The sequence below is a fragment of the Dermacentor andersoni genome, chromosome 1, assembly GCF_023375885.2.
Source record: "Dermacentor andersoni chromosome 1, qqDerAnde1_hic_scaffold, whole genome shotgun sequence".
NCBI lineage: Eukaryota > Metazoa > Arthropoda > Arachnida > Ixodida > Ixodidae > Dermacentor > Dermacentor andersoni.
In genome coordinates, this window is record NC_092814.1 from 166154212 (window position 1) to 166170664 (window position 16453).

Consider the following 16453-nt stretch of genomic DNA (forward strand, 5'->3'; position numbering starts at 1 on the left):
TGGCAGGAGTGGCACAGAAATTTGAAATCATACTGGTATGGCGGAGCATGAGCAATGACTGTGCGGCTGTGGCAGAGTGACTGTCGACTGTTTTTGTTTTTCTGAGTGATGCCCAGCTGAGCGCTTCCCCTCTCTTCCCCCATGCCACCCGAAGCCGAAAGTTTTAAATGCCCTCCCAATCAAAGGCATACTACAGCTACCCAGTCGATCTTCATGCCACTCCCAGTCCACTAAAAAACGTTTCACAGCATGCGTGCCGGTTTAGCGCATGTGTTTGACATAGTGATGGAGTTCATGTCGATTCCAGCAAATCTATAGCTTCCCAGCATATATTCTTGCATGCTGATTGTGTGGCCATTCATATAAGGTGTCGTTTCCCCCAAACATCCCAGCCAATTGACATTCCTCCACTCAGCAGAAAAGAGTATGTGGTTTAAAAATCCTAGATAAGTAATTTTCTTTTACCTTGTGCATATTGCAATTTCTTCCATATTTCAGTTAGACTTCATCTTTCACTTTTGACATTTTTATTATTTCTTATTTAACTGTACTATACAGGGATTCACTAGTGCCATGTCTCTTATTTAATTCTACACTGTTTATCTTTTCAAAAGCAACAGTCCCCAAACATATTTAGTTTTTAACAAGTTAAAGATTATACTTTATGAACCACTTACATCCTTGTGTTTCACACTTGGGTCCACCTCTCAAACATTAAGATACGGTCCTACAAAAGTAGATAACTGTGTTTCAACCTTTTTAAGAGTGCCTGGCAAAAATTTTGATCAATCAATTAATCGATGAAATACCCTGTACCGAAAGCAAATAATCAATTAAAGGCTAGAGTGATGAATGCCTAATCATTAATGGAATAAAAAAATAATTGACCATCCCTGCACGAAGAAATGCCTAAGATGCACCTGCCGTTCTTGCACATCCGGCGCCATATAGGACGCTGAATCGTACCATGTCATCTGCTTTTGTCATGCACTGGGCATCCAATCCGGTGCTACGGCACAGCAAAATGCATCAGACACCAAATCATGCCGTATGCCTCCGGCTTCATGGCAGCAAGTTCATGGTGCGATGATTATGTGAGGAAAAGCAAAAACACACTCTTTAATTGGGAAAGAGGGAGGTGCGTTTATTGCGCTAGTGTGTTCATTATGCAAGTAAATACGGTGTAGACCAGTGGTTCTCAAATGTGGGTCCGTAGACCCTGGGGTTCTGTGAAGCAAATTTTGGGGGTCTGTGAAACGCACGCCCGCAATAAAAAAAAAAGGAGGACAAAAGAGAAAAATAAGAAAAATATATTTTTTCATATTCAATTCAAAAAATAGATCTCGAGTGTTTGAATATTTGGTTAGATAAAATATTCAAATCGAATCGAATATATTGCTGTCTGTGCGGGTGTAAACACAGTTCTTAGCATTTGTTTCTATGTAATCTAAAAATACCGGGGTGATATTGTGCTGAATTTTCTGATAATTTTGGGCTGCTGGCGAAATTTCACCTGTAAAGCACACTTTGCCATTAAACATTTAAACTGTGCATGAAAGCCAGCCTCTCAGTAGCAAAGGGCACGGGTATGTGGAAAGCGAGGGTGCACGTTCTTTTTTCTTTTTAGCGCCACCCCCAGTATTGAGCTTATTGCTTAACAGCAAGTGTGATGAGTGACGACTGGCACAGAGTCAAATGCCTACGAGTTTACGGGCATTTGATGCGGTACAATAAGGCGCAGGTTGGCGAGGACAGCTAGTGGGAATTACTCAATTTTCCAAGTAATTGCAATGTTCTAATATATCATATCAAATTAACCCAACTTGCTAATAAATGCAGTGCATATCATTATTTTATATTCGATTCAATATTAAAAGCTTAATTAACCATATTTGAAAGTTTTGATATTTGCACACCCCTAAAAAAAAGAAAATTGCGTGTTTTTTGGAGGCCAGTTTAGCCTTGAATCATTCGCAGGTCCAGGACCTGCTCCCAGAACTGCGACACCCTTCCGCACAAGATAATAAAAAAATAAAAGAGGTCACAATGTTTGTTGACAATCTTGTTAGCCAAAAAGAAAACAAACCTTCAATTCAGAACAGCGAAGTCAGGTTTTGGTAGGGAGTATGCTAGTGTTTTCATTACAACTTCAACATGCAATGCACTATTCTTTGTGGAGGAAAATTAATTGCATCCGTAATAATATTCATCGATGAGATGCTTCCATTTTTTGTGTTTAATTTTAAATTTGCACTTTCACATTTCATTTGTCCATAATATCTTACATTTTGCAACAAGGATGATGGCGTTTTGCATAGTACAGTAGTCTGGAATGCAGTACAGCAACAACACCTTGCATCAAATTTTATTCAACCTTGATGGTGCTACCTGAGTCATGTTGAAAGCACTCTCTGCGGCAACGTTTAAGAGAAAAAAAAAAAATTCTGCACTTCATTTTTTTTTTTTAAGAAAATGCTCAGAGTAGCAGCGTTGTAATTTCCAGTAATTCTAATTTTGATTTGCTTTTTATCTCTCTTCTACAGGGCTTCAATCAAGAGAGGAGCACTCGAACAAATTTTTCGATGTCCCATTTTATATGGAAGAGACACAGCTTTCTCCAGAAAGATTTGGAGGAGATGTATGTACATGTTGTATGTGCAGCTTGCAGCTGTGCAGTTGGACTTATTACAAATACTGGATGTGCCTGTGCTGCTGGGTTGGAATATCATGACACATCTCTTAGCACTTAAAATTTTCAAGGCATGTGTTCAGCTAGTTTAGCTCTTTCCCTACCATGGGGGAAATAGGTGTTTTTTATAGGTTATGCCAGATCTTTTTTTTCTGAAGGAACTACTGCACTGAATATTTTATGTAATACATAAACAAAAAGCAGAGTGAGTGCACTTTTCACCCATAAAAGCTTTATTAACGATATATATCTAATAAAAAAGATGTCAATTGCCTGAATCAGGATTGTGAGATAAGATTGAACAATGTTTCTAGAGACACGCGTGTATCTACTAAGAAAAATATGTAAAAAGAAAATGATGGGATATACAAAATCTATTGCCGTCTATAGGCACTATCTCCAAAAAAAAAACACTTTTTCATTGAACAGGTGTTTCACTACAAAAATTTAACTGCAAGCACTACAATTGCGCATGCCAGGCTGTGGCAGCCAATCTTCCGGGCTGGTTTGCATCGTCGTCACTCTCAGCATCTAAGTCCGACAAAAAGACAGCATCCTTGGACGAGCTGCTGCTCAATCCACGGATAAATTGAGCCGCAGACGCAGCGGTATCATGAGATCTGCGATCTTTCGAAGTGCACATGCCGCTCCCGGAGGTAGCCATTTTTGCTTCCTACTTTGACGATCGCAAAACTTCGGAGTGTGTTAAAAAAGCACTGTCTCTTGGGAAAAAATTTAGCTGCTTAGAAAACAAAAGTATAGTTCTCCTTTGCATCCGATAGCGCAGTGTGTCTGTGAGTGGCGCGGCAGGTCTCAAAAGCGGCATTTCAAACCCTAATTAGCGGGCTAACCATGCACAATGGACGCGGTACAAAAAGAGTTAAATGCCTCACTCACCACTAGTATCGCAACCTTGATGCGTCTTTGCGCATGGTAGAGAAACTTTACAACTTATGCATGGTTGGTTGCTCATTTGGCAGTGCAGTACCACAAGTGAGCTTGACTTTTACCACATGTGCAGTGATCAATGAATTTGTTTCATGTATTAATTTAAAACTCGGCATTCATCGTTGGAAACTATTATAACACTTCATGAGGCTTTTTGGAGACAATCTATTGGGTATGGATTAAATTGAGTTCTGTTATGAGGCTTCAGGAGTTATTTGGAATCCTTTAAAGAATGAGCATTAGTTTAGTGCGGGCCTCTCACGTGCTCAACATCAAAAATTTGTATAATCTACAAGTTTTAGTCAGACTTCAAACTTTGTGGTTGATGGCATTTTTTTTTTACATGAATCGTTGCATAAAATGTAAGGGTAAAGTAAGTTTTGCATCCACCGGAAGAAGCTGGCATCAGGAATAGTATGCTGCTGTTGCAGAGGACTTGAGGGGGGCCTAGGGTTATCTTATGTAACTTGTAATCGGGGATGAATCGTGTGCCTGTGTGTATGGAGCAGGATCCAGTCTTCCTGGTGAAAATTGCATCACTTTCCATGAGCTAAGTGTGGAAACTGCAATAATCTCAATGTAGAAGGTACTGTTTTTATATTAACCTGCCATGGTGGTTTGGTGGTTATGACACATTGCTGTTGAGCGTGATGTCATAAGTACAATATGGCCACAGCAGCTGCATTTCAATCATGGAAATATGCAAAAATGCCTCTCTGCTGGAATTTCTGTGCACTCTATCGCCAGACACTCAATATCAATCTGGAATTCTCTGCTGCAGCATCTTTCATAGCTTGTGTGTGGCTTTGTAAGATCAAGACGAATCCGTCCAACTATGGCAAATCAATTCGGTAAAAGCCCACAAGGTGGAGGAAGGTTCATGAAAGAGTGTCATATCTTTCATAGCTTGTGTGTGGCTTTGTAAGATCAAGACGAATCCGTCCAACTATGGCAAATCAATTCGGTGAAAGCCCACAAGGTGGAGGAAGGTTCATGAAAGAGTGTCATCTTCCCAACTGTAGCACGAAGCTGTAAAGGAAACCCATGCAGGTTTCTCTGCTTTGAATTGTAAACCATAAGTATGTTCCTCAAGGCTAAGCATAAGGAACAACTGCTGTATCACACTAATACTCCAGCTGATGAGCGCTGCAGTGACTGGTAGCATTTTTCATTGGGACAGTTTGTCAGTTGATGTCTTATAAGTCCTGGCAAAAAAAAAAAGTCTCCATTAAAGCTCAGAACAACGTCTCATTTTTCTTAGTGTTAGTAGTACCCCTGAAAGAAATAAAATTTTAGCTGATGGGTGAGATCGACAAAAGTTTGGCATGCAGCTGCTGAAAATTTATAAAAAAAGTGAAGTAGATCCAGAGACATGCAGCGAGTTTGTAAATTAACATGTTCAACTGCTGCAGCATCTTCTTTCTTTTTTTTTTTTTTTCTTTCTCTTTTTTTCACACTGCAGCATCAGCTCCAGATGGAAGACCAACTTTTCCTGGAAGACAACACAGAAATGGTGCATATGCGAGAGCGAGAGATCAACAACATCTTGCGGTCCATCACAGAACTGAACACCATATTCAAAGACATTGCCAACATGGTGGCTGAGCAGGTGTGTCTGTATTTTCATTGATCCAAGATATTTATGGACTGAATAATATTTGGTCTTTTGTGTAAAACCTCTGGTTAGTGTTAATTTCCTAGCTCTTTTTCCTCTTTTTACGGAAATGTTACATAAACGCTAACAAGCTCTTCCAGCACTAGATTTGCTGAAATGTAAGATATTTGAGTGCTGCGCTCTATCGGTTACTTTTCCCCAAGGTAACAAACCTTTCCAAAGGTAGTCCCAGAATTATTAAAGTTACACTTACTGCTCAGTATGGAGAAGTATGTGTTGCTGAAAAATTATGTAACTGATTTTTTTATGCACCTTAGATCTACAGAGTATCACACACCACCAGAATTTGAAGGGCCATAAATTCTTACATTTTGTTCTTTCTTTTTAAACCGATAAAGTTGTTTACACCTTATAAATCTCTCACCCATCAGCTTCTTCTAATTTTACACTGTCAGGCATTTCATGGGCACAGAGGGCAAAATGGTACGTCATGATGCCAGTAATGGCGGGAAATGTGGCCGACACCACCGCAGTTGATACAGAGTGGGTGCCTGTCCTGCAGTCCGCCATACGTCCGTTTTCTGAAACTCCGGACGTTTCAGAGGCTCTTCCTGGGATGACCAAGATGCAGCAGTCGATGGCTGGCAGTACGGCGGTATCGACATAACAGGTGGTGAACGTCGGACCACAGCAGTGTAGTTCATGGAATGTGGCTCAGGACTAAGACTTGGAGATGAAAACGCTTGCCTGATTTCGTCATGTATGACTTCAACGACAGACGCCACTGGCGGTTCCACTGGCGGAGTCTCTAACTTTTGAATTTCTTCGCGAACAATCTCCCTAATCAGATCGCGCAGAGAGCCCCGAGTGTCAACAGTTATGGCGGCGGCATTGACCTCATTGCTGCTGGACAAGCGATCATACTGTCTACATCATTGATGAAGTGCTCACTCAATAGCAGTAGCTTCCTTGATAAAATCAGCCTGGTACTTGGTGGATTGCACACCAGTCCAGCGAACAACTGCTCCTTCACACCACACATGAGGTAGCTTAACTTCTTATCGGTCATGTTTGGGTCGGCTCTACAACACAGATGGGCCATGACCTCGACGAACATTGTGATGGTTTCATTGGGTTTCTAAACCCGTAACTTAATTAGCTGCTGGGCATGGTCCCATCGGTCGACAGTCACCAAGGTGTCAAGGAGCTGCTGGCAGAAGTTACTCCAGGTTGATAGAATGCCTTCTCGGTTTTCATATGTGGAGATGGGTTTGCACAAGGCTCACTCTACGAGCGACGGTCAGGAAAGGGCACGGCGCTCCTCCACTCTGCAACCCACAAAGGCCCTACGGTAGGGTTCGTCGACTCTCTGACACGGCGCAGAGAAGGCTACAGAATCAGATCGCTAACAAACGCGGGTTTATTCACCCAAGATACAGCACAGTGCGACAGTCACGGCGCTTATGGGTAAAGGCTCACCGCAAGACCGATTGAGTACGCGTGCCCGCTATGCTAGGGCTAACTGGTAAGCGGTCCACCAAGCGAGTGAATGGGGAGTTACGGGAGCAAAGATCCCATGTAGCGAACTCGTTGCGGGCCGGTGAGCATCTGCTGCAGCGATGAAGCGCTCAGCGGAAGGGAGCTCGGGTGGAGAGGGTGCCCGGGGGCTGCCACTCGGGAGGCCAATCAGGGCGCGTCCCGGTGACACTTGCTCGCACGGTGGTTCAAGCAGGTGAGAGAGAAGCACGGTTTGCGCAGGAAATTAGCTCTGGCACGCTAGGCGCGTCTGCCATATTGCCGTTAGGGCGGCGGTTCCCGGAGATCGAGCTGAGCACAACGCGTGAGCTGGGGGACGAGGCGCGGGAAGGCACCTCGATCCCCACACATACCACATACGAGCGCTATCGCTAAGAGCAAAATAGCCGTTGGTGAGCTTTTGTTTAGAACTCCACTCATTGATCTTGGCAACACGCTCAAATTGGTCAAGCCAGTCTTCGGCGTCTTCAAAGGCGCCACCGTGAAAGCGATTCGGAACCTGTGGTTGAAAAAGGGTTACCTGTGGTGGGCTGGACAAATCGACACTTTCGGGATCCTGTGGCGGGCTGGCGTAGGCCATGGGCGGTGATGGGTAGCGTCTGGACAAAGGTTTCTGCAGGGGGGTGAGCTCTTGAGCAAGGCCTTGCAACCAACGACTGAAACGATGCACAGGCGTTGCAGTGGGCGACAGAGTGTCCAGGCTGGATGAACGGCTCCCAGGAGGGGTCCGGAGAATCAGGTTGTCATACCCCGCACCTCCACAAGGGTCATGGTGCAACGAAGATAAGGGACGAGGACACGTATAACAAACACAGCTTGTCTTAGTAGTTGAGCCTACAGATAACTTCTTCGTCATATAATCTCCGCTAGGCCGATGCACGGGAAGCCTACTAAAGCTCCCATCATTGTCTTTGTCATCGACACGTAAGAGTTGCGGCAAAATTAATCTGTAAGACTTGCAGTTGTTTGAGTGTATTATCCTAGAAAATTTATTAAATAGATTGAGCATCCTTTAGCATTTTTATGCATATAGCAGTGAAATCAAAGTGAACAATGCAGATGTGGTGTAAACTTTGCATAGCTGGGAGAGTGATCGATTGATAAATCTTTACATGGATAAGAACTGGCTCAAAGACCTACATAGGGGAGTGGGTTTAATAGAAGGGAAAGGAAGAGATCACAAATTAGTAAATCCCAGCCTCGCATGTAAAGTCCCAGAGGTACTGCACCGTTGCGTGGGCTGAACCGTCACTGTTGGGTATTGTCCAATGTTTAAAAGTCCTAATGTGCGGTTTGAGGTATTGCTGCCGGACGTCTTTGTAGTTGGGGCTCTCCCAGAACATGTGTTTTGTTGTCAGTCGAACACCTGTATGGCACGTTAAGCAGGTTACCGGTGTTGTGGAGGCGCAGCAGCATCATAATCCAGTGAGTCCTCGGCTTTGTTGATTTTCATGCTGGAGTTATCCATTTTCTCGCTGCCCAAGGTGTTATGGTGCGGGCCATTCTTGTAAAGATGCCACGTGGCAAGCACATCCCCTGTCAGTGTGCACCTATAACTATATATATATAACTATAACTATAACGCCAGTGTGCACCTATAAACTAGCACTTGGGCACTGTGGGTTTGGTGGTAGTAGGTGGTCATTTGACAAAGTTTGCGCTGCTAGGGAACTCCTCCTCTTCTGTTTGGCCATGCTGACCTGTTCGGCCAGGTCTGGGTCATTCGGCACAGGTAGGATTGGGACAGCCGGGACGGAATGGTCACTTGCCTCATTTTCGTTCACCAGCATGACCGTGGCCTTATTAGCAACGTCGCCTGCATTTCCCAGTGCTCAGTCCATCTGCACTAGCAAATTATGGTCCCTATGGAGCCTGCTGCCCCAGATCTTCGTCCCCAACTTTTGTTTCAACCCTGAGGGTGCCCACGAATTGCTTCAGAGCGTCCCTGCTCTCTGTATATATACATGGCACTGCTGATGAAATGAACTGTGTCATCACATCATAGCAATAAACTTAACACTGTAATTGGAATATAAGTAAACCTTCATTAACTCTAACTCTGATGTTTTAAAATATTGGTTAAGCCAAAAATTTTCTTCTGGCTGCAGTGTTAAACCATGTGTTTTTCACCGCTTATCTCAAAAAGTTATTGCACCGGACTCCGAATATCTCAAAATCTTGACTTCAAAAATGCCAGGGAAAAAGGGCAACGGGCAGCGTTGGCAGCATTGCTTGTACTCTCTTTTCACACAACAGCAGCTCACTAGCCAAGCCAGACGCTGCACTGGGCTGTGCTCCCCACTTATCATTCCCCCTTCTCTCTGTCTATCACCACTTGCACACACTTGCTCAGGGTCTCACTGGCACCTTGTTGTGCCTCACGAAGCAGCAGTGAGCTGGGAGTCAGGCTGATTTTTTCTTTTTTATTTTTTATTTTTTCCTCTTTTAAGACACTGTCAGTGACCCGTCAATGTGGTCACAGCGTATTAATCACGACCTTAGGCAAGATAATTGACACTTTTGAGCAGGAACGATCAGCCCATGTGCTGCACCCAGAAGAAGCCAGCATTCGCATAAGCCCACAGCCTTTCGGCAAGATTGTGCTCACCTCATGCTTGCTCGATGGTAAAGCATAAATGCCACGTTAATCATCGCATTCTGCTAAAAGTGTGACAGTTGCATTCTTCTGCAGTTCAGCTTTTGTTTTTGAAGTGAAATTGTCCGGAATTCATTACTGTGCAAAAAGTAGCAGTGTCAGCTTTCTGAGTGTCTAGAATCGTTTACACTCGAATGACCAGGTTTCAAACACTGCATTAGGATCAATTGTCTTGACTCTGTTCCAAGCACACTGTCTTGGCACAGTGCGAGTAACGCCGCTGCTCGTAGACGCCAATGTGTAAAGGACCCATGCATGCGAAAGTGTTTGAGAATATGAGTGGCGGCATTTCAGAAAAGCTCCATGTGGTCTATAGACGGCTGGTGGGCTTCTATTTTCGTGATTTCGCTTATCTCAAAACTCTGCTTATCTTGAAGTTGTTACCGGTAATTACACCTTCAAGTTAGCAGGTGTTTACTGTATACAGGGCGTCTCAGCTGACCTTAGCCAAGTTGTTAAAATAAAGAAAGTATGAAGAAAAAAACACAATGCAAGTTATGATCATAAGACCGATGGTAATCCATCACCAGACCTGTGACAAATAAACACTGTAGGTTTTATAATTGTATCTTGCACCATGTCTTATTTCATTTTCTCTCAACAGCTTGGCTAATGCTAGCTGGGACACATGGTATGCTTTATGCAGTAGTGGAACTGCTGCTATATTTGCTCCTAACTACCACATAGGCCAAATCTTGCTACATACTGCTACAAAAACCTAATTTTGGCAATAATTGCTCCATGTCTGTTTCAAAGGCTCCTGCTGGAGGTTTGATGGCAATGATTTGGACGACGAAACCAGAACTTGTACTTCTCCTGATTTGTAGCCTATGTGGGAGTGGCATGTCAGTGTTACCTTTTATGAGTCTGCCTCTACAGGCTAAGTCACAAGAACAAACAAAGTGAGCTGCATTGTCTCCGGTCCTACGGTCTCATAAGTGTGGCGATTCCACTAAGTCAATAACTGCTCAGCAGAGTAATGGTTGCCTGCAAGCATTAACAGCAGCGACTAGCAGCAGAGAAATAAGTAGTAAGCACTAAACTTGAACAAAACTAGACTGGTTCCAATATGTATCTGAAAAAAAAAAATGAAAAAAAGGCAAATGAAGAGAATCTCCAGGATGAAATCAAATCTGCAAACAAAATGCAAAACTCCCAATTTCAAAAGGAATGAAGGCAAAATGTTTCTCCGACATCCAGAAGGATGAGACACTGTTGCAGGAGGTGCAGGAGAGGTTCTCAGAAGCACCTGCGAGCCTAGAGATTCTACAAGAGACGTGAAACTATATAGTACTAACATTGCATATAAGATGAGGTTTCACCTTTTGTACGTAATTTGTCATTTCACCATTGCTGCTATCTTGTAAGCATCTTACCACATCGTGGATTTCATTAAACATTGTACTATATTTATGTCTTCATAGCTCAATAGATTTGGAAAATGATTCAAGAGTAGCAGAGCTTACATTATATTATTTCGTATGATTTGCTTATCCAAAATGCCTTAGAAAAGCCAAAATGTCCGATACAAAAAGCCTTTTGGCTGCTCTAGCACTGTATATACCGTGTAATAATGTGCTATGGACTTCAGATTGCGCTTTTTGGTGTACCCCAAGCTCTCTGGGTGGAATAAAAAAAAATTTTTATTGGCTGTTCCTGGCATGGTGTGTAGACAAGGGTACCAAACTGTAGAGGGATTTTGTGGTCATGATGGCCATGAAGCTACAGCTTCTGATAAAAGAACAATATAATAATAATAATAATAATAATAATAATAATAATAATTTTATTCGTCATTTTACAAATACACTTCTTGGGTGCCTGCCAAAGCCACGAAGGGCTTGAGGGACAGTGTTTGGCAGTGGCGGGCAACACAGTTCACAATAAAATATTCAAGAGCAGTCAGTCGGAAAAAAAAAAAAAGTGATAATAGAAAACAAACAAAAAACATACACAAAAGAACAAAATAAAAATGGTCTTGTGTATAAACATATTAAAAGTACATGTTTAGCCATTGTACTAGATATATTTTTTGTAATGTTTCACTCCAGTACGCTGCACACTGTTAGAGTAAAAAATAATTTTAAGATATTACACAAGCAAGTCACGTTCGAACTCTCAAATCTTTTTGTAAATGTAGCGCAAGGACTTCTGCAGGCAAGTTATTAAACATAGCAGGCACATAATAGGGTCGAGCCCATTCGGCATACTGCGCACGTGCACAGGGTACAATAAGAGGAGCCCTGCATCGCAGTTCACAACCAGGCATATAGGACCTGCAAAACTGTTGTGACCACAAATACTTAAAAAGCACAGTTTCAATAAATAGATGCTCAAAGTGTCCAGCACATGCAGAAAAAAAAACAGACGTTAGTCTTCCTGTAAACCATACATTACTGAAGCTAAAAATTCCTTGAGCACACTGTCAACTTTGCTTTGTCAGTCTACAGAACAAAAAGAAAAGCAACAAATACCACACTGTACCACAGAATATGCCAAAGAGTGTACAATTTGTTTCCTCACTTGGAAAAGGCAAAATGCCTTTATAAAGCAAAGTAAACAAGCAGTTTCCCTTAATTGCTCACAAGCGTAGGCTAGATGACTGTTCCAAGACATGTCAAAATCAAACAACAAACCCAAGTACTATTTAACTGTTATAACACACACTATTGATGGACCATTGCAGTTCAGACTACTGGAAGAATGAAGACACACTTAAATATTAGCAGGAACATGTTTATGAGGGTTGTGGAAACACGTAAGATGAGTTTTGTTGCTATTATGTGTAATTTGATTATTGCTACACCATAATGTTATTAGATAATAGTTACTTTGTAAATTAGAAATTGCTTCTGAGTAACATTCATTAGTTGATATTATAAGAATGTCGTCGGCATACTGAAATATACGGCAATGTTGCAGTCCAATACATACATCATTGAAATGCACATTAAGCAAAAGTGGCGCAATCGCTGAACTTTGTGGCATGCCACTATGGAGCTGAATCTTTCTGCATCTGATTGAACTTAGAGCGATGGACTGGGTATGAGTTGAAAAGTAATTGACAACCAGAGAGAGAAAAGGTCCATGCAGCCCATAGTGGTATAATTTTTCAACCAGAAATGACAACCAGGAGCCATATTCTTGGTTCATCATTCTTTTGGATATCACTTTCACTTCCCTTTGATAGGTTAAGCCAGCAGGAGTTGTTGATAAAACCAATGACATGCCCCCCATTAGCATTAATTCTCATGTTGCACAGTCCTCTAGCACATCGCAGGATGTGCATAGCTCGAGACATGTGCTGTGCTGGACGTTTTGTCATACAATAGTAGTGAAATTGGCCCCAAAAGTGATTGGTCAAGAATAAGGATTTTGCACTGCTGTGTCCGCAGCAGTGCAATGTCTTTATTTAATGTTGTACTCTTCATCGTTTCCTCTGCCGAACGAAAAGTTGGGCTAGTTGGTAACTGATCATTTTCAATAAGTGATTAATCATTCTCAACAAAAGCTGTACAAACACATGTACAGTGCTCACGGAATGAAATAGGACACAGAGCATTTAGTAGAACCCTACATATATGCAAACTACGCGACAGCACCATGTCATGTTGCTAGGAATTTGGTCACCAAACGTGACGAGGACTCCGGTGTAAGCGTTCGCGCCATAATTAACGTCGATGTGACACGAACTGCAGCCGGTTGAAACGAAAGTATGCGCACTACTTAGCCCTAAATTGACGCGTTTCATTCCGTTAGCACTTTAAACTAAAGAAAGAAGATAAAAACAATGCAGTTGTGTTGTGTAAATAGCGCAGTTGTGTTAGTTCGGGGTAGTTTGAGGCTGCTACTCAGCAGTGTGTGATTACTTTGTGGTATATTGCAAAATTGATGACAATGAATTGTGACCGAGTGTGTGTTAGTGCTGAAAAGTGTTCTATCAAATAGTGTGTACATGAAAGAGGGTAGATACATTCATTTAAGTGTCCTGGTCATATGTCAAGTTGATTTAAAAACTAAGTTTTTGGTAATGAAGACAATTAGGCTAGTTGGTATAATTTTGTAGGCTAAGGCAAACTTAAGCGCAATAAATAACTGGATGAGGAGAAACAGGCAGATAGACAGACTGTCTCTCTGTGTATTCTCGTTTGTAGTCTTTTATTGTGCTCAACTTCATTTGAGCTTTTGAGCTTGTTGTTCCCTGTGGATGATACAATAGGATGGGACTTGATTGTGTGCAAATGTTACTTTAATTTATTTTGCAACAACTGAGGCTATTTCTTATACCATAATTTAGAAGCATAAATACGGTTTCTGGTTCCCCATAATGACCAGTTAGTACTTTCTTCTTGCTTAGAACACAACACAGTGCCTTCATTAAAGTGCCCCTCACCAGTTCTGGCCATTTTGAACTGACAAGTGCAGTGCATACAATGTGCGCTAACAATCGTGCCTGCAAAGTATTACACCGCTACGTGCTGCGAAAAGAGCTGAAATTCTAAACCTTCCAATTCCAAATGCTTTGTGCCCTTCTCCTCGCGAGCACTGTGCTCCCAGCTGGAGAATCGACGTCAATCGTGCAAGTGTGCCTACATAGTTCGCCGTGCTGTGACGTCACTCACAGTGGCACATGACTTTGAGAATTATTCAAAGTAACAGCACTTATTTGTTCGATCTGTTGCTTCAGTAGATGAAGTAAAGTTTAGATAAATAATAAAAACTACAAACCAAATGTCCTCATGCCATTGTTTTACTTTGTACCATAGCAAGAGAGGTGTACTTCCGTTTCTTTTGCTTGTTTCCATGTCGCGCAGTCCCGCATGCCGAGAACGAAACTATGTCATTTTCTACCATGCTTGAGTGCACGATCATGCTCTGTGGTCCGCTTGCGTCTACCTCAGTGTTCGTGTAGCAGTAACTGATACTACTAGTCAGGTGTACGCTTATACTTGCAAAATAGTGTGCTGTGCGAAACGAGACTAACATGACAGCTCACACGCGAGACCGTCAGCAAAAGTGCTCCATGCAGCAGAAAAGCAAGTAAAGAAAGAAAAAAAGGTGGGGCCTGTGACATATGCGTCACACTATCCTCCAGCTCCGGTATAGGAAAACGCAGGGAAGGAATTTTGCTTACGGAGGCTAGACAGGGCAAGTAGAGAGAGCATCTATGTTGATGGTAATGCTCGCCTCCTGAAATCATGGGTTCGCAGTACAGAAATATTTCTATCTAGGCTGTTAATGAACCAATTTGAAAGATTATTGCGGTAGAACGCTCCCAGAGGGCACATAACAACTTCTAGCGTATAACCAAAATTTGCTATGTGGCCTGGTGAGGGGCCCTTTAAGATAAGCCAAATGTTAACCTGTATTTTGTACATTTTGTTCTATTGAAGTATCAACATTTGGAAACTTCTTAGATTGCCATACTATTTGTTTGCTGAAGCAACTCAAATTAAATGTTTATCTGTAGTGATATTGTTAAAAATATGTCAACTTTTGGTAGTTCATGCTGCTTTATTTTTTTTGGGGGGGAGGGGGTAATTCAACTTCCTTTATTCTTCATGCAGTGCAGTATGGGGGGGGGGGTCTAGGTCAAGCAACTTTCATAGCCAAGGGAACACCAAGTGTTAAGAATTGTACATGATGACATTTGACACTTAAGCATATGAAAAGCCCTAGCGTATTTGTTCAACCATTAGTAGGCATACACAAAAGACAGTGGCAGCTGTTGCGTTCCCTCTCTCCCCCCCCCACTCACTCCATCCAAAATCCAAATCTTCCCTAGCCTCCAGCAACGTCCGGTTACTTTTAGCAATTGACAAGGGTGCCATTTAGCAGTAACAACTGACCTTAGTATATGCTTACTTAAGGTTGCATAAATATGTGAGGGGTTTCAAGGAGCATGAGGTTTTTGCAACAAAGCTTCTATTGCAACTAAAATGTCTCATAAAAATAATTATAAACAAGATCCACATAAACTAAAGGCATGTAAATGAGATACGTAACCACAGACCCAGAAACACAAGCGCACACTTGTCTGAAGAGCCAAACGTCTCAGCTCACTGAAAATTAGAGGAAGTGTGGGAATGGTAAGGGTAATTCATGGATACATATACAGGCCTGGGTATGAATTAGACACTTTGCAGGAAATAGTCAGTTGAAGTGATTGCTTGCTCAGGAGCATTTTGAGGCTGTATATTGAAGTGCCATGAGAGAACTACTGGGATTGTTCAGTATAAACCTCATATGAATGGAGTATATGTATTCAAAAACTTTCTGATGAAATTTGAAAGCTGTAGGAGGAATGAGGGAGCCACAAGACAACAGCAAAATTGTAAAAATTTCAGTGTGCCTCCAGGCTTGTTGAGAGCACAATATGTTTGCTGTAAAATAACTACAGGTTGTATTGGTTCGACAATATGTAGGAATAGAGTGTATGCTTGGATAAATATACTGGTAAGATTTGAAATTTGTGGAGAATTAGTGGAGTCATGATAATGCAATAAAATGTCTCAAAACATGCTATCTCTTCTTCTCTTTTTTTTTTTTTTTCCTCTGCGTAACTCCCCTCAAGATGTTCTTGAAACTCCTAGCTAATCATTACACAAGTTTTCTCAGCTCTTGGCAGCACTCTCAAAGTCTCCTTGAAGCATGCTTTTTCAACAGCTATGGACTTCGGTGCATGGCATAGGTTCACCTAAAGCACCTCAAATTTTCTCTTAGTCATTCTAGACATGCTTTGAATCTACCATGAGCATCCATAAAGAGTTCCATATCTCCTTGAAAAGTTTCATACTCCTATGTGCCTACTACACTCTCTTACAGCAATCCTTTACATATTGTAGAAATACTCTGGCACTCACTAAATGGCAGCTTTGTGACTTTTTGAGTGTTGAGCACTCCCCACTAACAGTTGCGATTTACCCACAAAACCTTTATGATTAATTTCTGCAATTTACACCCCACTATTGTGCTTAGTTTTCTTGTAGCACTGTAAACATTTCACACC

The 16453-nt window shown here is 42.0% G+C and overlaps 1 protein-coding gene across 1 annotated transcript in view; it reads left to right on the forward strand.

Moving 5' to 3' along the window:
• The window catches only part of Syx16 (syntaxin 16), a 41905-nt gene that overhangs the window by 18518 nt on the left and 6934 nt on the right, over nucleotides 1-16453 (forward strand). The window contains exons 7-8 of the mRNA XM_050194918.3: nucleotides 2544-2638; nucleotides 5100-5246. Coding sequence (XP_050050875.1) covers nucleotides 2544-2638; nucleotides 5100-5246 — 242 coding nt within the window. The remainder of the gene's footprint in view (nucleotides 1-2543; nucleotides 2639-5099; nucleotides 5247-16453) is intronic.